A 23,687-nucleotide genomic window follows, 5' to 3' on the forward strand; every position below is an offset into this window, starting at 1 on the left:
AAACCCTTACACCTGTACCAGTAAACGATACTCGGACAAACTGAGAAATGAATGAAGCTGCCAAGGATTTCATTTTATTTGGATCCACAGTCAATGACCATGGTAGTAGCCATCAAAAATCAAATGATATTTTGCTTTGGGGGAAAATAAAACCTATAAAAAGATCCCTTTAAAGTGTTAAAAAAACAAGATGTCATTTTCAGAACCAAGTTATGCCTCGCTCAGGCCAGGGTATTTTCAATAGCCTCATATGTACATGAAAAATAGACAGTTAATAAAAAATATCAAAGAAGAATTGATATCTTTTAAGTATGGTGTTATGGAGAAGTAGTGAATAGACCATTGAAGTGCTAGAACAAATAAATGGGTACTTGAAGAATTACACTCAGAATTCCCCTTAGAAGAAAGGACTTTGTCCCCTACTTGGGTCAGGTTATCAGGAAGAACCAATCTCTAGAGGGTAAGTAGACATCAGGCAGAGGAGACTGATTGATACATCACTGTTTTCAAGCATATCAACCATTGTAAAGATGACAGTGTTTCCTTTTGTTATACATAGGCCCACTCTGGGCCAGATCTCAGCAGAGTGTGAGGATGATCATGGTGACATCAGATGCTCTAGTTTATAAATGGGTAATATAATTGGAAAAGGGAGAAACATGGGGTTTCTACTTCCATAAAGAGTTACAGTCACAGAAATCCACAGAGGCGGTTCTATTCTGCCCTCTTGAATCACTCTATGACTCAGCATCAACTCTATAACAGTGAGTGAGTGCATGAGTGAGTGAGTGAGTGAGTGAGTGAGTGAGTGAGTGAGTGGGTGAGTGGGTGAGTGTGTGAGTGAGTTAGTGGGTGGGTGAGTGGGTGAGTGAGTGGGTGAATCAGTGGGTGAGTGGATGAGTGAGTGGGTGAATGAGTGGGTGAGTGTGTGAGTGAGTTAGTGGGTGGGTGGGTGGGGGAGTGAGTGGGTGAGTGAGTGCATGAGTGAGTGGGTGGGTGAGTGAGTAGGTGAGTGGATGGGTGAGTGAGTGAGTAAGTGAGAGAGCAATTGAGTGAGTGAGTGAGTGAGTGAGTGAGTGAGTGAGTGTGTGGGTCGGTGAGTGAGTGAGTGAGTGAGTGAGTGAGTGAGTGAGTGGGTGAGTGAGTGAGTGGGTGAGTGGGTGGGTGAGTGAGTGCGTGAGTGAGTGAGTTGGTGGGTGAGTGAGTGGGGGAGTGAGTGCGTGATTGAGTGAGTGTGTGAGTGAGTGAGTGAGTGCGTGAGTGAGTGAGTGAGTGAGTGAGTGGGTGAGTGAGTGAGTGGGTGAGTGGGTGGGTGAGTGAGTGCGTGAGTGAGTGAGTTGGTGGGTGAGTGAGTGGGGGAGTGAGTGCGTGATTGAGTGAGTGTGTGAGTGAGTGAGTGAGTGAGAGGGTGGGTGAGTGAGTGTGTAAGTGAGTGGGTGAGTGAGTGAGTGAGTGAGGGAGTGAGTGAGTGAGTGGGTGAGTAGGTAAGTAAGGGAGTGAGTGGGTGAGTGAGTGAGTGAGTGAGTGGGTGGGTGAGTGAGTGAGTGGATGAGTGATTGAGTACGTGAGTGGGTGGGTGAGTGAGTGGGTGAGTGAGTGCTTGAGTGAGTGGGTGGGTGAGTGAGTGAGTTGGTGGGTGAGTGAGTGGGTGAGTGAGTGCATGAGTGAGTGAGGGAGTGAGTGGGTGAGTGAGTGAGAGGGTGGGTGGGTGAGTGAGTGAGTGAGTTGGTGGGTGAGTGAGTGGGTGAGTGAATGAGTGAGTGAGGGAGGGAGTTAGTGAGTGAGGGAGATGGTGGGTGGGTGAGTGAATGAGTGAGTTGATGGGTGAGTGAGTGATAGAGTGAGGGAGTGAGTGAGGGAGACGGTGGGTGTGTGTGTGAGTGAGTGAGTTGCTGGGTGGGTGAATGAGTCTTGGGAAAAAATGGTAATAGATTTATGACTGCATGCCAATATTTTAATAATCTTGTACTCATCCCTTCAACACAGAGATGTAGATATAATTCAGGAAACTAGAATGTTTGAAAAAGTACAGTTCGGAATGCTCCTTAGAAACAAGGATGGTGCGACTTAGCCTGATGTGATTTGGACATGTTATCATAAGGGACCAGTCCAGGTGAAGTGGTGAAGCGGAGGTCAATGAAAAAGAAGAAGGTCCTTGATAAGGTGGATTGATACAGTGGCTGTGACAATGGGCTCAGGCAGGCGTGGTGAGGACAATTGTGTGAGTGGTGCAGGGTTCCTATGAGCAGGAAACTGCTGGAAGGCACCTAACAACAACAGCAACAAGGCTTTAGAGTATTTAACAAGTGGGAAAGTGAGGCTAGTTTATTCCAGCCAAAGGGCACCTGAGCAGAAGTACAATATGCGGAAATAATTCCTTGAATTAATGTCGGCTGGCACTATGAATTCGGTGTTGTACTGCTCCCCAGAAGGACCACAATTCAAATCCATAAATTATTCTTTATGTTAAAAAGCTATTTACTCACATAAATGTTTATAGTCTCAAAGACCTTGCACAAGGTCGTTGTGAGTTGGAATTTATATGAGGCAATGGGTTTGCTTGCTTGGTTGGGTGGGTGGCTTTTAGATCATGATAGGTTTAGCAGCAAATTTTACGAATGGGTTAGAAAGATGGATTGGAGCTAAACTGGGAAGAAGCAAATGTTTCTTGAGAGCTTGGAAATAATCAACATTTTAATTTCAGAAATTAGATGGTATATCCTCATTTCAGAAAGATTAATTCCCACCAGGAAGATAAATTTAAGTTAGGGAACAACTAGAGGCAGAAAAACCACTAGAAAGCTGTGGAGTGCAAATACTGTGTTTGTCTAGCTACTTCAAAGAAACAAATCTGCAGAAACTCATGTGTAAGAGAGGGTTTTATATCAAGGTTAAGTGCACATCAAGAAAACATCCCAACTCAGCGCTGCCCAAGCCCACAAGTCCAACATTAACCCATTGACCCATATGTCCAACACCAATCCACAAAGTCCTCCTCCATCTCACAAAACAAACTCAATGACACCAACTGCAGGAGAAAAGCCAAACCAGTGAACGTGTAAGCATCACAGCACTGGCAGGGGTCTCCACACGGCTGCTCCAGCACCCAGGGCTGCATCGGGGTAGGTCCCTGCAGCTTCTCCTCGGGGATGTCTGGCAGGAAATGAGCCTTGCCAGGTGAAGCAGGGAACTGGCTAAGGCAGTTGCACCCTGGTCCGACCATCCAAAAGCAAGAGACTCGAAACTAGAAAGGCACACATGTGTTTATCAACCAGGTTGCCACAATAAACTAACTGCCTCAGATACTAACCAAAATGTGGAATGGAGAAGTTATAGATAAAGGGGGGGGGCAAACAGAAGAAATGGGTTTTAAGATAGTTTAAGGTGTCCTTGAGGTATACCCATTGTAATATTCTTATTGAAGTGCCATAAATTAATAGTTATTGTGTTGGGATGTCAATAGTTTTGAAACAAATTTTAATTCAGAGCATAAATACCTTTATACATATTAGGTATATTAAGTAAAACTGTTTTGTTATTACTTTCTTTGGAATGAAAAAGTCATAAAACACCAAAATAACAAAATCTCTATTGTCATAAAAGAAATTGTTACATTACATTTAAGATTGAGACCTAGAAGCACCAGTAATTGTAAACACCAAGTAAAAAGCACATTAGGGGCACTATCTGACATGCACTCCCGTTTACAGTCATTGCAGGCTTTAGGCGAGCAGTCCAACAAGCAATGGCAGAAATCGCGAGAACGACAGAGTAGTTGTACTTTGTCATGCCTTGGCAGCTACAGTGAGTCAATGTGAATCAAGAGGATATGGCTGACATAATTTGAGACAGTCAATACATTGACACAGAAACTGATTGTTGTCCTTGACCATGTTTCCTCATATTCTGCATTTCAAATATGAACTTCTGCTCTTACTCTTACTATTTTTATGCTTCCTTATTGCACAGTGCTGTTGTTTTTTGTTAGCTCCTCCTCATAAGAACCCTATGTACAACAGAACAAAATGCTGTTCAGTCGTGCACCAGCCTCACAATCATTGCTCTCTGTGAGTTCATTTTTGCAGCCGCTGTGTCAATGCACCTTCTGGATGCTCTTCCTCAGTTTCCTTGACCTTCTACTTTACTAGGGACTGGTCTCTCCTGATAGCTTGATCCAAAGGATGTGACACAATATGCTCTAGAAAATACAGGCAGTCCCTGGGTGACAAACAAGATCCACATGCGTGTCTTTAAGTAGAAGTTATAGGCAAATCAGAACAGGCGTGTGTGGTTAATATCTGCCTTTATTTTAATGAAATACCAGTTTTTACAACTTTTCTGTGATTTAAAAGCCACACATGTGACGAATGTGGAGGCAGGTGTGATGAAAAACTTGTTGTAATTAAGGATTGGCTTAATCATTTCAAAATGAAGGCAAATTGACTTAACATTAAAGGCATATATGAGTTGTCCATAAGTCAAATAATCATAATCCAAGGACTCACTGGCTCAGAATAGAACTAAGGAAGAAGCTAGAAAGAAAGATGGTTTCCACATTTAATAGAATATTATTAAAATATTGTCATTGCATTGAAATATAACTATCTTATAGTAGTATATTCAAAAACTTTTATTCAAAATTTAAATGTCTTAGCTTTTTGGAAATAGAATCTATGTCCTAAGGGAAACAATCATAGTTTCAATTTTTATCAAGCTTAGTTAATAGGTGGAATATTTATGCATTGTTGGCACTACAAATAATTGCTATATATAATTATAATTTGTCCAACAATGCCTTTGTGTAGGTCACTGTGGTTATTACTATGAATCCAGATAATTAAAACAGAATGAAAAACGGTTATAGCCCCAGAAGGGCAACTGTCGGTCTCGTTCTGAGTCTATGAAACACTAGAATTGAAAGTGCTTTGTGCATCATCTGTGACCCACAAAACGGTCTCTCCACATTGATAACTGTACGTTGACCCGGCAAACAAATAAGAACCCCTTCTGAAAGATGGCAGCTGCTCAGCCAACCCAAAGTCGTTTATAGCTGAAAACCACAGACATGCAAGGGCACAAAAGACAATCTGAAAGAACTGAAAATCTATTCTAATTAGATGATGTATTCATGCATGGACCACACTCAAAAAGCTAAATACCTTATTAAAATATATGTTTACATTTACTGTAAACTCATGTATATTTTCCTTCTTTAAGCATAGAGGCATAACCACTATATTTAATGGAAGCTGACTAAATGTTTTAGCACTTTGGCAGTAATATGTATACAGATATATAATAGAAAATTGATAAATTATTTATTACCTTTAAGTACAAATATTTTATCTGCTTTTAATTACCCTCCTACGTAGAATTTTTTTCTTTCCTGTTGGTAATTCTTCATTTAAATACATCCTCTTCACTAAAGTTTTTTCTTGAATTTTGGAAGTAACATAATAAAAAACTAAATATTAAAAAAATTTTTTAAAAAACTAAATATAATTTAAGCTTGTGGTAAATATACAATGTAAAATACCAATGAAAATCTATAGTTTCAAAGCAATTTAATGAATAACTTGAAAGGTCACACTTTCAAATATAACTAGTAGTTTCTTAAAAATATACAATTTGGGGACAAAAAGAGGAAATTATAGTTTTTATTTGTCCATGTTAAAAAGAAATTATATTTATATACTACTCCGCTTTTTACATTAAAATATATTTATCTTTATTTTTGGTATCTGTTTCAATTAAAATGTATGGAATAAGTACTGTTAAGCGTTTAACTACCTTCCATGGATGGTATACAGCTATGAAGTGTATTCCCTGCACAATCTACATCAAAACCTACTCCCCTGAGTTTAATAGGCACCCCAAACTTAACATCACAACCCAGCATTCAGAGCCTACTGGTGCTCTTCGGTCTTTCCTCGGTTAGTGGCTCCTCTACTCTTCCTTTGTTACAGCCCAAATCATGCGCCTTACTCTCTTACCTTTCTCTTTTCCTCTCTCCCTGTCTCCACACCACCACCAACCCCAACCAAGGCACAATAAAAACCCTGGTAACACATCTCTAAAAGGTAGTCAAGAATCTGACCATCCACCAGCATTTGTACCTCCCGGTGCCATGTCCCAGGACATTTTTATACACTCCTGAAGTGTTGAACTGTTACCATCTCATCTGCCAGCTTCTGCCCTTGGCCCCTATAACATTTTGTTCCCCACAAAACAGAGCGCTACTTGAATATTCAATAAATCAATCATGGAACTCTTCTGCTCAGAACCTTATATAAAATTCAAATTACTATAGGGTCACCACGCCTCCTCTGCCCGTGAATACCTCACTGGTTTTCTCTTCCTCTTCTCCAAGTTCAAGTACTTTGTGCTCTGCCTTGAATAGCTTGCACATGACCCAAACTCAAAGACTTTTGCATGTGTTATTACTCCATGTCTCTCCCCCAGATCCCTGCAGGTCTCATCCCGTTACCACCATGTTGCCACATGTTACCACCATGTTACCACCAAGTTGCCACCAAGTTGCCACCATGTTGCCACCAAGTTACCACCAAGTTACCACCAAGTTACCACCATGTTACCACCATGTAACTTGCCACCATATTACCACCATGTTACCACCATGCTACCACCAGGCCCCTTTTAGAAAAGCTCTGGCTCTCCTCTTTCAGCCTCCAGCCATGTTTGTTTGACTCCATTCCTCTATCCTGACTCTCTGGATGATGCCATCAAACGGAGCATAGTGCAGTCATTTTCCTCAGTGCTCCATCATCTGCCTGTCCCGTCTAAAGCTTAGCTCTCTAGATGTTGTCAGGCAGAATAGTACGAACGTGTCCTGAGCATGTTTTTGCTCATGTTAAATTAATGAATGCATGCTAAATCTTTGGGTTTTAATTGCCTTTATCTTATATAGCTTCAAATCATCTCTTTTCACAGAAAGCCAGTGTACATCCGTGCAAGCCACCCGTCGGGCATTGCCTGATGAGGATTGGACTGCTCTCTTCAAATTAACAGATGATCAGGAAGCAGTGTTCCATGGGGTCATGTGGCTCAATGCTTTCCTGGACCTTTGACATGAGCCATGGGGATGAAGACAGAAAGCAGAAAGTGTCCATGTAAATCTTCTGTATTAGATCTGGCAGTACTACACCCTGCTCTTCATCAGAATCAGCCAAATACACATAGTCCCTACAGAAGGAAAATATAATCTTCCAGTAGATCCAGTGAGGAAATTGGATTCAAGAGCTTCTAACCAATCTCCACCACACACTCAGGAAAATACTAATATTGTTTACACTGTGTGTTGTATAAAATACCTTAAGATGTATTTGATGTGCTTATTAAAAGCCATCAAGAAGATAAAGTAGAGCAATTGGATTGAAAGAGTCTCTGGGTGATGCAAATGGGAAAACAAGGTACTAATACCAAAATGGTTGGTGGTTTTAGTCTGCCCAGGGGCGCCTCAGAAGAGAAGCACAGCTAATTTGGTTTCACAGGGTTGCAGGCTTACCCCCAAATACCTGTGTGGCCATTTCATTCTGTGCACCTGGGGTCTCCATGAGTTGGAATTGACTCTAAGGCGACAACAACAATTAGATTGAAAGGAAGTTGCATCTGAGGTGAGATATGAAAGATAATAATGAAAGAGACATTAAAAATATTGGGAGCAGTGACACTGTAAGTACAGAGAATAGCTAGTATAAAGACTTTGGGACGAGACTCCATGTGACTTATTTTTAAATAGTGAAAGCTTGTGTAGCTGCCAGTGCTGTGCAAGAGCGAGTGTGGGACATCTAAGTGGTCAAAGAGGTATGGAGGAGTCTCTACATGCAGAGCCCAATGTCACAGCAATGAATTTAGAATGTATTTCACCAGGGGTGTGGATTGTTACATTTAGAGATGACAAGCTTATTCTCTGGTTCACATATTTAAGGAATCTGAAGCAAATGAATTACTCCAGCTAGAGTAAATTAGTAAAGTTTTGCAAATGTGTTAAGAACTAAACATAGTAATATAGAGAAAAAAAGAGAAAATGTTAAATGTATTCTGGAGGAAGAACTTATATAGCGTACATGCAGACCTAAAGTTAGGAGCTGGACAGTGATCAAGCGAGAATTTAAACCCTCAAAGGCATTTGTAGCTTGAGTAAAGCCACATACTTGTCTGGTGGTACCTCTGCACCAACAGGAACAATTAGAATAGGACCGGGTTTTATAGAAGGACACAGAGGGCTGGAGGGGGGTTGGAGGTGGAAATGATTATGTGGAGAAACCTACTGATTATTTAACTACAAGGAAAAGGTCAAAGGTACCAATCACCACGGGATAAGCAAGTGAGAACTAGTTCAAGCTTGCAATAGGCAGAAGTCATTTGAGAGGGTGTAAGTGGTGAAAGATGAAGCAATAGACTGAGCTTGGCAGCAATCTGACGATCAGAAGTTTAGCAGATGGCAAATACTGAACGCAAGGCCTGGGAGTCAGCAGGAAAACCAAGACTAAGTAATAAGAGGAGTCAAGAGAGAAAAAAGGCCGCAGGGGCCATGGGAGCAACTGAGCAATAACAAAAAGGAGAACAGATACATGACCCCTGGTGGGAAGGAGCAGAGTGGTTAATGGCTCAGATAAGGGGCATTTCCAGGAAGGAAAAGAGGGGAACTCCACTAGAAAGATGAAGGAAGGGGAAGCGCAGCTGGAGGGGTTTCCTCAGTGGGCATGCTTGCCAACCCTTTTTATAGAATGAGAATTGTATGAGGGAACAGGTTTGATGGGAGATTGTAGGGCTAAGGAAGGATTTTATTTTGTTTTCTTTAATTAATCACAGTTTAGTGAACTAGAGGACATTTTCTAGGCTGATAGAACTATTCTGTAAGATTAAGAGAAAAACATCCACCTAAATCAATGCTTAAAACCTCTCTTAACTAATCTGCTTTAAACTCTTTCTGGTTCTTTGACCTAAAAATTGAACTCTATAAAAATGCAAATTAGTGCATCAAGAATTTTTAAATCATCTCCAATTTAATGTGCATTTGTGTTATGACTTTCTCAGAAAAATATGGTAAAAAATCATTTGATGAATTTGTTTCCCAGATATAGAATACATAAGTAACAGATTTTGTGTATAAATATTATCTAATTAAGTATTTTGGTATTTTAATTTAAAGAAAATATCCTAGGCTAAACCTGTCAAGGGAAAAAATGTTTGGCTCAAATTATATGTCATATATGTTACTAACTAAATTGTATATTTATTTATAAAAACAAAAATTATTTCATTAGTAATTTTTTATTTATTCACTATTTGAAGCATGTTTTTGAGTGAACCAGACATAATATAAATTCTTTCCCTCTGATTGTAGTAGAGAGAAATTGCTTCTGATTCTTCTATCCATTTGATTTGGATCAGAGAAAATAGGCTTAGAGGATTCTAACTCAAGGATTGGTCACCTTTGCCATCCTTCAGCGTTTCTCAATCTGTGGGCCGTGACCCCTTTGGAGGTCTAATGACCCTTTCCCAGTGGTCGCCTGATTCATAAAATAGCAGAATTACAGCGATGAAGCAGCAACAAAATTAATTTTATGATTGAGGGGTCACCACCACATGAGGAACTGTTTTAATGGGTCGCATAATTAAGAGAAAGAGAATCCTTGGACCACGGAGAAAGAATGACCACATGAGCTATAAGCTAACTGGATTTTAGATTTTGTTTTTTCAAGGTGTTCAGCATTCCTCTTAAATCACATCAGAATTAGGTAATTTGGAAACACCACTAAGTGAAACTAGTAGAGTTTTGCACACCTGTTGTAGGTTAAAGGAACTGAATACCCCTTGACTGAAGCTGAAACACCTTAGTGTGAAAAGAAGCAGAGATGGCTGTCACAAGGTCCTTTGAACTTTGGTTCAAATCTCTTGTTTTTGAGGTTGCACAATAATTGAAAGTCTAAGACCACCATATACTTGCTATCATACTCTTTTTTTTTGCTTATTGTGACATGCCGACTATAAAGTAAATTAGGTAAATATAGGTAGGGTCATTCATAAAAACATTTAAGTAGTTGTTTTTTTGTTTTCCTTAAAGAAACATATAATTAAGATAATAAACATTTATAATAGATATGTCTATTATGTGTCCAGCCTGTGGGGAGGAGGGGGTCACAGTTCAAGTGATCTCTTTTACATTAAGACTCAAGAATATGAAACTATTTGAGCACATCAAAAGTTTATGATTAATTTTTAAATTGTGACAGGATACAGATTAATAGTATACAGTGAGAATGAGGGAATAAAAATAGTAAAATAAAGTAAGTGGAAAGGATGTGACTCATGAGGATATAAGGAAGCAGCAATACGCAAACTAGAAATTAAGAACAAACCCAGGCAAAGAGAAGCCCAGGTAAATGAGTTGTCTTAATCTCGCAGCTTAATTTTCCTTTACGGAATAGTTACACTGCAAGATCAGTGACTATTCTTTTTACTGGTGATTCATTTTTCTGCTGTCTCACTCATAATGCTAGAGAATCCGATCCCAGTGGGTTTACCAGCACGGATTCTAACAGAGAGATTATTCCCCGGGCTGCAGTAGTCCTCATCAGAACAGCTAGCTATTTTTCCAGAGGCTGGAAATTAAGTTAAAACACACACTAGGAGACAAACGTTTCCATCCTCCCTTCTCCCCATTTTCATTTAGTGGACGCTGTTCTGTTGGTGTCCACCTAGCAATCTGTGGATTGACTGATGCTCCCTGCCCCGTGCTGCTCAGGATGCAAGTAGAGGCACACGGACTGCTGTCCCAGACCCAATGCCATGACTGCCAAGAGTCATGCGAGTTCACTCCTACATCTTCCTATAGGTCGGTCATGTCTGCTATTGCAGTCTAATTAAAGATTAATTAAGGAGATGATATGTGAATGTGATTAAAATAATTGCTTTCCAAGAGAATTAAATAAATGCTATGGAAAAGTGCAATATTTCAAGTGGCTGACGTTCTTGCTTCAGCGTGAAGAAATTACGGACCGACTATGGATGAGGCATTACTGGTTGGTTTAAGAAAGGAATATGACATAAAATTCTAAGCATCAGACACTTAAAGAAAAAGTCATGGTCTTACATCAAAAGACTGGCATATACCTCCATGTGCACATGTTTAAGTTGAAACAGAATATTTAAGATATAAATATATCATTTGTATGGCTTGTTTTTTTAACAGATTTTTTTCATTAACCTACTAGTTTTGATCATGATAAGTAGGAGCCTCTCCATTGTGTTTTTAATCAATATAACTGTATACAGTACTCTTGCAGCGAGGCATGACCTAACTAATGCAATTGAGAAGGCGGTCGATCCACATGGTCACCAGGAACAAAGGAAAAGGTAAACAAACCAGGTAAACAAATTCAACCATGGGTAAAATATATGAAAATTATTAGTTAGTTAACCCCATATTTGGAGATATAGGCCTTGTTAAATGTAACAAAAACAATCCATTTGACCTATTTTTGTGTAAAATTCTTAGATTTCTTGAAAGGCAGTGATATAGCTTTCAGATTATATGAGCAAACGTCAGAAAACAGTACTGCTTACCTGAAGGTTAGTTTCAATTATGTACCGATGAGGATCAACAAATGCTGGCCACTTACTAAAATTTTCATGCCCGACAGAAAATAAGACGGAATATAGATTCCTCAGAGAAATACTTTCCTCAGAAATTTTGAATAACAGTACTATAAATTTTACACCATTTAAAATAAGTTTCCCAGGAATAGAAATATGAAAATTCATTAAAATGCCTTTCAATGAATGCGAAATAGTGATCATGTAATATTTGTTTTCAAATGGATAGGATACAATAGACCAAATTCTGGTTCCCAAATCAAACAAAAGGGAGGATTTGTCAGGGGAGAAAAAACCCTGAACATTCATAGAACTAAGCAGCAAATAAAACTAATAAAATATATAGTTGAGATCTGATCTTTAAAATGAACCCTATGAGCCTCTCTAAAATATTGCATTATTTGAAATTGGGACTCCAACCTCTACACTGAATATGCACAATAGTGCACTCGGTCTACACTGCCACCAAGTGCCTAAACAAGCTCATTTGAAAATTCTTGCAGCGGCTATAAGCATTCTTTTAGTGCTACGAGTAGTGATTTGGAAATAGGCTAAGGACATGCCACTTCTACCTGGATGGCCACACAGGAAATAAAATCTCAAAAGCACTAATTGATGAAAACATTATGAATCCTACCAGCTCACTGGAAGTTCATGCAGTCTAAAAATGTTATTCAGCTTGAAGTCAAATTTTGATGGCTTGAGATTTTCTTTACAAAAATACAAGCTTGGGTCTGGTTGTAGATCAACAGGAAATACTGAATCCTGAGAGGAGGGGAAAAAACAAAGAAAAAACAAGCAGAACTCTGTGTTAAAAAGTCATATCTTTGTATACATAGTTACCCTGCATTGTTTAATGTTAAATTACAACATAGACATGAGTTGTCGCACCAGGATTTGCTTTATATATTCCCCCAAGATTTGCTTTATATAATATATTCCCCCAGGATTTGCTTTAAGTCCTTCATTTCACTTTTTCATTTTTGAGGAATTATGTTTGAATAATGATTTTTTAATTGGGCATACATCTATTTGCATAGACAATTTTTGTGCTAAGCTACATGTTTCTTATCAAAATTATTTAAAAATACTTATGAATGCCAACAAAGTCCTATGTAATATTACATGTACCTAGAAGGTTAGGGTTTTCAATAAGATGCCCATCTCCAATAGTACTATCAGCAATCAAAGTCTACGGTTATTCTTCTACTCAACTGGTCTTCTATAGCTGGTAAAAATAGCAACGTCTGTTCGTTTAGTCATTTTTGTTTTCTTCTTTAAATATGAAAGCTGATTTATGGTCACTTAATGAAAGGGCTCTGGTGGAGTTATGGTCTGCTACAAGAAAGACCGGCAGCTCAAATCCACCAGTGGTTTCACAGGAGAAACATGAGATGGGGTGCACCCGTAAGAAAACCTTAGTCTCATGGCCTTGCTTGATCCGTGGTCTCCTGAAGAGAGCTATTGGTGTTATCGCACTGTGTGGTGAAGAAAGAAATGGCGCCTGGCTATCAGAAAGAATAGTATCTGGGATCTTAAAGACTTTTCAAAGAAGCATCAAGTTCACATGGAGAAGCATAACAGCCTGTTTGAACTAATAATGATAAATAATAAAATCCAAATCTGATGGAGGAAATGGTAGTGGAGCTTAAACTGTGAACACCCATTAGCAGAAGGCAGTGAATGACGGAGGGAACCCAAAGCCATCTGCAAGGATCCCTACATTATTAAGCAAGCTTCTGAGGAACTCCTGGACCATAGATGAGGAATGGGAATCACCTCCTGTTAGGAAGGAAACCTCTTAAACTCAGTACTGGCAGGTGTAATGAATTTTAAATATGACACCTAATCACTGAGCACCCTGTTGACCCACTGCACCTATGTAGATGTATGCGGCTATAGAGACAGTAACTGGATTAAGGGCTCAGGCTGGATCAGGCAAGGGAAGGGAAATTGGAACGAAACAGGGAACTAACAGTGAGTATAAGAGGGGAGAAGATGTTCTGGAAGTGATTGTTGAGATGATTACACAAATCTTTAACTGTGGATGTGTATGATATGTGAACCATACTATCAATAAAACTACATTTTAAAAAGTATGGTCTCCGACACCCTATGGAAGAGTTTTGCTCTGTCCAATAGGGTCGAGATGAGTATAATCTGATTCCAAACAGCATATTTGGTTTGGTTTTATTGATGTTCAAGATTATCATAATGATTTCAAATCTCAAGGGTTTCAGAATCTACATTTACTGTTTGCTTGCCACACCTCGGCCACAAGCAAACTCCAGCTGGAGGTCAAAGATCTGGTAGAAAGTAGACAAGCTATCAATAGGCACTCTAATAGCACTTAATGCTGGATGAAGCAATGGCTTAATGCTACAACAAAAGTGAACTGTTGATGCCTTAACACGTCAGTGTGCTAAATTACCTTTAAAGACAGAAGCATATCATTCACTTGTTCAGAAGGGGTTTAGATGTGTTACTTACTGTATTCCAAATATTATGGTGTGGCTGGGGAACAATCCAAGCCATAACAAACCCACTGCCAACATGTCCTTCCTGGTTCCTAGAGCCACCAGGGCTCCCGTCTTAGCTTTGAGTCAATGAACCAGTGGACAGAACTTAAAGCAAACTACAACTGTCCTCATGCAGGTTACATTCTTTGACATAAGCATACAACTAGAAATGATAGAGTTAAATTTCATAAATTATAGGGCTAATGATTTAATGATATGTATTAATATAGAAATTACATGCATTTCAAAATAGTACAAAGAAGAAAATTTACACCGGTCTTCTTCTCACCCCTGAGTTATGTATTGAAATCTGAATTCAGAACTGGACAGGGTTGCCCCTTTCCCTCGGCCTCACAGCGTCTTTGACAGTATACAGTCTTGCTTCCCTATCACTCTCCATTAAAGGAAAATATTTGAGATTCTTCTCCAGAGGGCTTTTGTCTTACATGAAAAGTTACAGCTTTGGAAGGTTTTAATCTATTTATTATTAACACTTTGGTTTAATCCTTTAATAACAACTTCCCCTTGTATGGCTCTCTCATGATGTTTACAAAATTGGAATTATAATCTATTATCCACCATGATTTTTCAATTGATATTACACAACTGCATATATATAATCATTAAAACTGTTTTTAAGTAGCAACGATAAAACATACACTATTCCTCTAGTTCCTAAATGCTTCCTTCCCACCCCACTATCATTATTCCAATTCTACTTTACAAATCTGGCTAGACCAGAGGATGTACACTGGTACAGATAGGAACTGGAAACACAGAGAATCCAGGGCGAATGATCCCTTCAGGACCAGTGGTGAAAGTGGCAATACTGGGAGAGTGGAAGGAGGGTGGGTTGGAAAGGGAGAACCGATTACAAGGATCTATTTATAGCCTCCTCCCTGGGGAATGGACAACAGAAAAGTGGGTGAAGGGAGATGTCGGAAAGGGCAAGAGATGACAAAAAATAACTTGTAAATTACCAAGAGTTCGTGAGAAGTGAAAGGGGAACGGGGAGGGAGGGGAAAAAATGAGGAGCTAATGCCAGGGGCTTAGGTGGAGAACAGATATTTTAAGAATGATGACAATGAATGTAGAAATGAGCTTTACACAATTGATGTATGTATGGATTGTGATAAGAGTTCTATGAGCCCTTAATAAAATGAATTTTTTAAAAAGAAAACTGTTTTTAAAAAGTGAAATGCATTATTTTATCTAACCGTCTACTTATTTTTATTTCCCTTACCTTTATCAATGCTATGGACAGAGTTTCCATGACACTGAACTCATGCTTTCCCTGACTAACAGTTTAAGAAAGTGTGATTAAATAATAATTTACGTGAATTTAATCTTTAACAAAACGTAAGCTACCTTTACAAATCATCTTCAGAAATGAAATAGTTTATAATTCTGTGACCACATAGAGCAACTGTAATTCACCAAACCTCTGCAATTCACACATACACACACAGATATATTATTTAAAATAATCCATTTTATGGTAACACATCGGGCTGTTAATCTCAAGGTCAGCAATTCAAAATCACAAGCTCATACTGCATGCAGGTATTTCTTCTCCTGTTGATTTGTACTTCATTTTCAAGCTACCCAAACCTTATTCCAGCCACTAACGTGTGCTAAATACAGCAATGTGTGACGAATCGGAACCGCTCCCATTTTCTCCCACTTTTCTGCCTCTCATCTATTCTGCCTACCAGCACAGACCCTTGCTGGACCCCTTCTTATATACATATTTTGAGTATCGCTCCGGAATGTTAAGTACTGACAGGGAATTGTTTCTACCATATAAAATTAATGTTAAAAAGCAAATTACTGAATAGTATGAATATAGAATCATTCCATTTTCATAGAACAAAAAGGTACATTGAAACATTTTCAGAATGCCAACACAGTGCCTATGGGCATGGCAAATGAATACAAGAGCAGAGGGAAGATTAATTGCCTTTTATTTTATGCCATTTTACACCTTTGTATTTTGATATTTTAGCAAAGGTATTTTGTTGTTATTGTTAGTTTTTTGGTTTGGTTTGAGATTTTTGGTTTTTGTTTTGCTGTTGTTTTTTTTCAAGTTAAAAATGAGCCTTACCTATATTACATGTTCACAATTGGTAGTAGTATTTTCAAGCTATGAATGAACTGAGGATAATATTATTTAAAAACTGAATTCAGGCACTGTTCAAAAATGAAACTTTAATACTTGTACCACAAACTAATTATTTCCTGGAAAATAGCATGTGATTACAAATGGTGCAAACATCCCACAGAGCCACCAGCTCTCTTCTGCCATGACGTTCCAGAACGGTGCCAACGATGGTGCCCAGCCTCTATCCCTGAGACACTGAATGGAGAAGAGCCACACGGGCATCACTGCTCGCAAGCAGAGAATAAACCTCCACTGACTATGGAAGCACTCTGGATTTGGAGGTTCATCTCCATGCTACTAGTATTGCTTATGGTAGCCAATGCCATTAAGAAATGATAATAATCGATCATTGGCCAATTTACATTAATCTAAAATTACAAGGTTAAAAGATAAACGCTTCAAGATAACATTAGACACGATCCCAATTACAACCTGTCTTACAGTGATTTTTCTCTCCGAGTGAAGAAGCATTTAGCAGGTGTGGGAAAGTTTTGTTCAGACTTCAATGTTCTCATTATTTCATTCATCACTCAAGTGTCCATTGCCTGCTGACAAACTTCATACATCACTTCCTAAGATGAATGACAGCTGACATTATCAGCAAGATTGGACTGAACTAATTGGTATTCACAAACCAAGTGGGAAAATAAGGGTGAGTCAGAAAAATCCCCCCTTCCTTACATATTTCTTATATTTATTGACCTTTAGGTTTGTGTATATTATTAGTCATAGATCATAAGAATACGCTGTATTCATAAAAGTATTTAAGTATATTTTATCTTATAGTCCTAGCATGCCTAATTTTTTAAAAGTTTTTCTCTCTACCAAATATGTTAATGTAATTTAAAGCTATCACTGAAGCCTTTTAATTTTTACCCATGTCAAAAACAATGTACAACCAATAAACTTCACACGACTATTCACCAAATTCATCACCTTTTTACATTTCCAGAATTAACTACATATCTATGTATTAAACGAAGGAAATGATCAAATGCTCACATCTAAAAATTTACATAAGACAATTAGATTCATACTTCCTCTTTGTATGTGTGTATAGCATTTTGCATAAAATAAATTATTACTTTAGGAAGCTATGTTGTCTTACTGGATGTTCTCTGTTTTACTTCTCTGAGTTCAATTGCAAGGACTACACAGAAACCCCCAGACAATATTCATGACAAAGGGTTTATTAAGAAAGTTAGCAAGTTGTAATGCTAGTGAGAATTGCTCAGGGTAGTTGTTTATCAGAACATGTTACAAAGTTATTTCACGTCTGCTAATAAATGCCCAAATGGACAAAACACTCCTCTGCGAGCCTCAGACTTAAGGCATTCCACTCAAGCTGTGTGTCAGCAAGCCCAGCTTCCTCAATCCAGTACCCAGAAGCGCCCACTCTGAAAGCCAGCCTCCTGTACAAAAGCAATCAGTTTTATGATCGGTGCGTTGGCGAGTCTACCATTCTGTGCCAGGCTCTGGCTTCTGGTTTCGTTGTTGCTCTTCTGAAGTTATAGCTGTCTTCTGGATCCAACAGGTTTGCTCTTGGTTCTTGCTAGTAATGAAAACCCTCCTCCTGCCCAGAGGGCTCATTTTACATGCAGCAGGATGGCATTACAGGGAATCCTCTTCACAATTACTCACAGGGGAATATCAGTATCTTCCCCCACCTTCTTACCAGACATGAACGAATCAATCATTTGTTAGGAGTTAGAGATTGGTTAGAACAATGGTTCTCAACCTTTCTAAGACCACCTTTTAATACAGTTCCTCATGTTGTGGTGACACCCCCTCTCCACAACCATAAAATTATTTGTGTCGCTACTTCATAACTTTAATTTTGCTACTATTATGAATCGGGCGATCCCTGTGAAAGGGCCATTAGACCACCAAAGGGGTCACGACCCACGGTTGAGAACCGCTGCTCTAGATGAACCACATTAATTTGCTGCCCTGGCAGAAGCACGTGTAGAATATTAATAAAAGCCAACACAAAAAAGTGGCATGCATATAAATTTTTAATTCAAAGTCAAGCAATATCCATTTACACTGTGCTCAGTAATTTTAAAAACAAACTGACTTCCCTTAGTCAGTTACAATACATCTCAAAGTGTAGTTCCTTGATTGGGACTCTAAGCATCCATTGGAAACTTGCTTAAAAAGCAAATTCTTGGGTTCCATCCAGACTAATGAATCATAAAATCTTAGAATTGGAACTAAAGACCTATGTTTGTAAAAAAATGTCCCAAGGCCAACTCTTGCTGAAGTTTGTGCACCAGTGACTTATGATCAACAATTCACCTTTCAACATTTTGCAATCCTAGTTAAATGTTTCATAAACCATGTCTATAAGTATGTTTGGTATAGATTCAGCGAATAAACTGCACATTCAGAATCCTTAAAGATTTCTGTCAAATTAAAAAGATGTTCTATTACAAGAAGCATTATGATGCACATAAATTGATAGGGTTTATCATGCCCGTTTATTATTTATCTGACTACAGTGTGATGAATCAATATTAGGACCTCCGGAGTCTTGTGTTATCATTAAGTGCGGTGGAGCCAGTAACAACTCATAGCAAATCTAGGGACAACTGAGCACCGTCCTCATCATCCTGACGATCATTCCGCCTGCTCCACACCATCCTCACAAGCCTGTTTGCTGATGCTTCGCCTTTCCAATAATGATGTCCTTCTCCAGAGAGTGATCTTTGCAGATAACATGATCAAAGTGTGTGAGATGAAGTCTCACCAGGCTTGCTTCTAAGGTATGTGTAGTTTTACTTCTGCCAAGACAGTTAAATTTCTTTGAATTTCTCTCACTTTTACTCAATATGCTTTGCCAACACCGTCATTCAAATAGATCAGTTCTTCTTTGTTCTTCATATTCTTTCCTCAACTCTCACATGCATGTAAGTCCACTGAAAACACCATGACAGAGGTCAAGTGCATCTTAATCCCCAAAGTACTATCTTTGTATTTTAATACTTTAAATATACTTTGTAATGGATTTGCCCAATGCAATGCATCATTTGATTTCTTGACTCCTTCTTCTGTGATCATTGATTCTGGATCTAGATAAAATTAAACCTATGACGACTTCCCTGTCTTTTCCTCCATTATGTTATCTAATGGTCCAGTGTTTGGATTTTTGTTTTCTTTATATTTATGCATAATCCACATGGAAGGAAGTTTTTGAACTTCCACAGTAAGAGCTTCAAATCATCTTCACTTTCAGCAAGCAAGGCTGCGACCTCTGCCATCGGTCATGAGCCTCCCTCCAATGCTGAGGCCACCGTCTCCTTCACGTACTCCACACCATTGAATTATTTTCTCAGCACACAGATTGAACAAGGATGGAGAAAGGATGCAAAATTACTGGATTTAAAATCATCTCAACAGGACTGACCTTCTTCCAGTTTAGCTAGAAAAATGCCCATTTTCTCTGAGAAAACCCAGTGGAGCTAAAAAAGCTGTGACACTCATCTGAGCAGGACAGAGCTTGGACACTGTGTTGGACCCTCCCATGCTGGTAAGCATGGCAATGTAGTGACAGCCAGAGGCAACCGTCACATGAAGAAAGCATTAGATCTAAACCACAATACCCTGACCCAGAATCCCACAAGAATGGGCCTGGGAAATTGGAAAAGGGTAAATTGTCCCCAAGAGAAAATCCATTTCCTGTTTGATTTCTATAAATAAGAACAATGGCTTTCACTTTGCCAACACTGTGTATGCGTCTCAGGTGTCCATATCGATCAGAACTAAATGTATTTCCCCACAGAATGGTTGATGCCAGAGGATGCACGAGTCTCATTTGCAGCAGAGTTAAATCTGTCTGGAATCCATATCTTTCTGTATTTATAATACGTACTACTTTTTATTCATATAACTTTCCTCATACAACCAGCTTTACCACTGAACTTAGGAGAGAGGAAGACAAAAAGTCTAGTCATGATTGCATATCTGCAAGCTACATGCCTTCAATGCTATTGCCAACAGTTCAATGCCACTGCCACTCCTCAAGAGAAACATGCTTTCTACTCCAGTAAAAAGGTACAGACTTGGAAACCCACAAGATGCCAAGACTTAATATCTTTCCTTTAAAATCACTATGAGTTTGAATTGCCTTGCTGGCAGTGAGTTTGGTTTTTTGGGGGATGACTTTTAATAAACTACATCAACATCATCTTGGATATCCTCTTTTACAAATACGAAAAGGACAATGGTCTGTCCAAATCAATGTATCTGATAAATGTAAGGAACACAATTCAGACTCTATTTCCTTAACCCAAAGATGGAAATGTTTTTTCCTTGTCCCAAAGTTCTACTATTTCAATATTTATATCTTCAACTGGATTATGTTAACAAAATTCCATTGATAAAGGGAAAATACTTAAAACTGGCTTTTTCTTCCAGCAAAAACTAGAATGAATATAAAAATTAAAAAGTGTAAGGTCTCAGACTCTTTCTAAGACTATGATTAAATTTTTAAGAATAATATTAAAATGAAATAATGGAGTACAAGACAATTATATTTTATTAAATAATTGCTTTGAGCTTCTGGACATAAAAATATAAGAAGGATATAGTAAAGTATGGTGAAGAAATCAAATCAGATGGTGCCCAGTTCTCAGAAGGAATAATGTGTGGGGTCTTAAAGACAAGCAGCTTTCTGAATGAGGTGACAACTAAGTCTGTACTGCAGAAGCACTCCAGACTGTGTGATACTAAAACCCAAGTCAGGAGAAGGGAGCAGTATTAGAACTTGAATTATGAGCCCTCCGTTTGCAGAAGGCTGTGGATGGCTTTGAAGACCCAAGTCCATTTGCAGGGCCTCCATTTGGGTGACGCCTTCAGAGAAATCTGAGCCTTGACCAAGAATGTGACTGGCCATGCTCTCAGAAAGAAAGCACTGGAAAATGAACTAATACAGACATAGGCTAAAATTAACCTCATCCTTTGTTCTTTTGACCCATTTAAAAATTGTTCTGTTTTATTTCTGTTATCTTTTCAACTCTTTTATTTTATTATTTATCAATTTATTGCAATTTATTTTATTATATGTGTTTTCATTTTGCTTTGTATGATGTTTTGTCTGTTTATTTTGTTTTAATATGTGAAATCTAAGGTAGGGAAATCTACAGAAAACAGTAACAGGATTAATAGTTTATTGCAGGAGAGTTAATTAGATATTATTCATATGCAAAGGGGTATACTGTAGTTTTGAAAATGAGAATATTGGGGAAGCTGATTGGTGAAAATATCCTTAGAGACTGATAATACTAAAAGTTGATATAAAATTCTTGAATGAAATTTGGCAATACATTGCAAATGTATTTTTAAAGGACCAAACACTTTGTATTACTAAATCTATTAGCAAAAAGTTATTCTGAAAAAGTAGTCAGATCAGTGCATTGCTGCATTTAAAGATATCTATGACATGATTCTTTATAGCAATAAAGGACTAAAATAGCCAAATACCCAATAAAAGTTTAGTTAATTAAATTATAGGATCTCATGTGGTCAAATGTTGAGAAACTATTTAGCTGTTAAAAATTATTTTATCTTGGAACATTTATGGACTTAGAAAGTGCTCATATTAAAATATTAATAGCATCTATCTCAGGATTTTTTATAATTACATTTTGTATTGAATTTGGCTTTTCTAAAATTTTACTTAATTAATAATTAAGACTGCTTTTAGAAAAGTATAACATGTCAAATAATATATATAAACCTTATTTAAGTGGTTGATCAATTTAATGTTCACTATTAATATTTATTAGTATACTTTGCCACTTTATTTATAGTTTGTTTCTTCTATATTCTGATCAGAACCATGCTTCATACAGCTTTTTCTCATTTCTTTGTAAAATATGTGGGGGAGTAATCAAATATTTCAAATTATATGTTCCACTGATGGTTCATAATTACCTAAGAGCTTAATTACACATCAATTCTGGTTTTGTTAGTTAACAGAAATAAATACCAGCATTAAAAGGGCTATGATATCATTTGAGATATAATACCTCCTCCCGCTTACTACATGAGAGTACATTTATATTCCAGCCACAACCGGAGCCAGGAAACACAACTGATTTTACCCTCTGACCAATCCAGAACTATTCCCACGACAATCTATGGGAAACACAAAGATTTCTCCCAAGTTGTCTCCCCCAAATATATTCCAAACTTAGCTTCTTGCTACACATGGCAAATGACTATACACTTGGAGGTCAACAGAAGTAGGTCAGGGGCTATTCTCCCCAAGGGTTATCAGCAATCCAGAACAAGCAGACACCACTGTTTAACCCACAAGTAGGGCCCACTCCCTTCTAATAAGGTAATAAGGATAGTAGTAGAGTGTTTCCCTGAAGGAGAGCCCAGGGAGATCAAGCCCACTCAAGGGTGACCAAGGTTAGGCTGCCATCATGAATCTAGGGTCCTCCCTTCCTGTCACATGTATACCCCTAGTCCCTCCCCTTCCTATCATGTGTACACCTCTAGCCCATCCCCTTCCTGTTACACCTATGCCCATTGTCTATCCCCCTCCTACTGCTTATATTGCCTATTGAACAGCCCCTTCCTGGGACGTGTGGTTATCTGTCACCACGCCCCCTAAGTAGATATAAGCGTTGGTTAGCAATAAAGGCTCTATCCATCTCCGCTTCCCTTTCGCCTACCCCCAGTCTTCCCTCCCGTCCCCTTTCCCCTTGTACTCCCCCCCCCCCCCCCCCGTCCCCCAGTCTCCCAGGTCCATGTGGACCACCAAGCAGGGCTGAGGGGAGCATGCGAGCATGCAATGTGTCTGACTCTGCCATCTCTCTGTATTCGCTATACTTTAATAGAATCTTCACACAGCTCAACCGCACAATTGTGCCTATGGAACCCATGATTAGCTGCGGGGGCTGCCCTTCCCCCACAACAATCAAGATGATCCCTCATAGTGATCTTTCTTTCTGTTTCTGAGGCTGTAAATCTGTACAGGCGCAGTTCGCTTCACTTTCTCCAAAGGAGCAGAGGCTAGTGGCCTGACCTGTCATCACATTTCCGTTGAGACCAATCGGACACTGAAGAGCTTCGTACTGATTTGTCCACAAATCAGCGTGCCCCCGCTGGCCCCGTGACAACATTCTTCTGTGCACACTGGAACCCAGTCCTGGGTTTGTGTTTCGTGCCGACCATTGACACGACAGCCGTGTTCGCAGTGGCTGCACCGGCTTCGTCCCCTCCCCTGCCCCTGCCTGCGCAGTCGTGAACGCGTGGTGCCCGCCTCTCTCCCTCAGCCTGTGTGTTCTGAGGAGCAGAGCTCTGCTGGCCCACTACTGAAATGCAGCGAGTGAAGCCACTGAGACAGCTGACATTCACGGGTACACATAAGGCCA

General features: G+C 38.9%; 1 protein-coding gene across 1 annotated transcript in view; it reads right to left on the reverse strand.

The window, feature by feature from the left end:
* SPAG16 (sperm associated antigen 16) overlaps window positions 1-23,687 on the reverse strand; it is a 1,005,436-nt gene that overhangs the window by 865,764 nt on the left and 115,985 nt on the right. The window contains exon 10 of the mRNA XM_075529250.1: window positions 12,260-12,387. Within this exon, the coding sequence (XP_075385365.1) occupies window positions 12,260-12,387 (128 nt within the window). The remainder of the gene's footprint in view (window positions 1-12,259; window positions 12,388-23,687) is intronic.

This window comes from Tenrec ecaudatus, chromosome 13 (assembly GCF_050624435.1).
Source record: "Tenrec ecaudatus isolate mTenEca1 chromosome 13, mTenEca1.hap1, whole genome shotgun sequence".
NCBI lineage: Eukaryota > Metazoa > Chordata > Mammalia > Afrosoricida > Tenrecidae > Tenrec > Tenrec ecaudatus.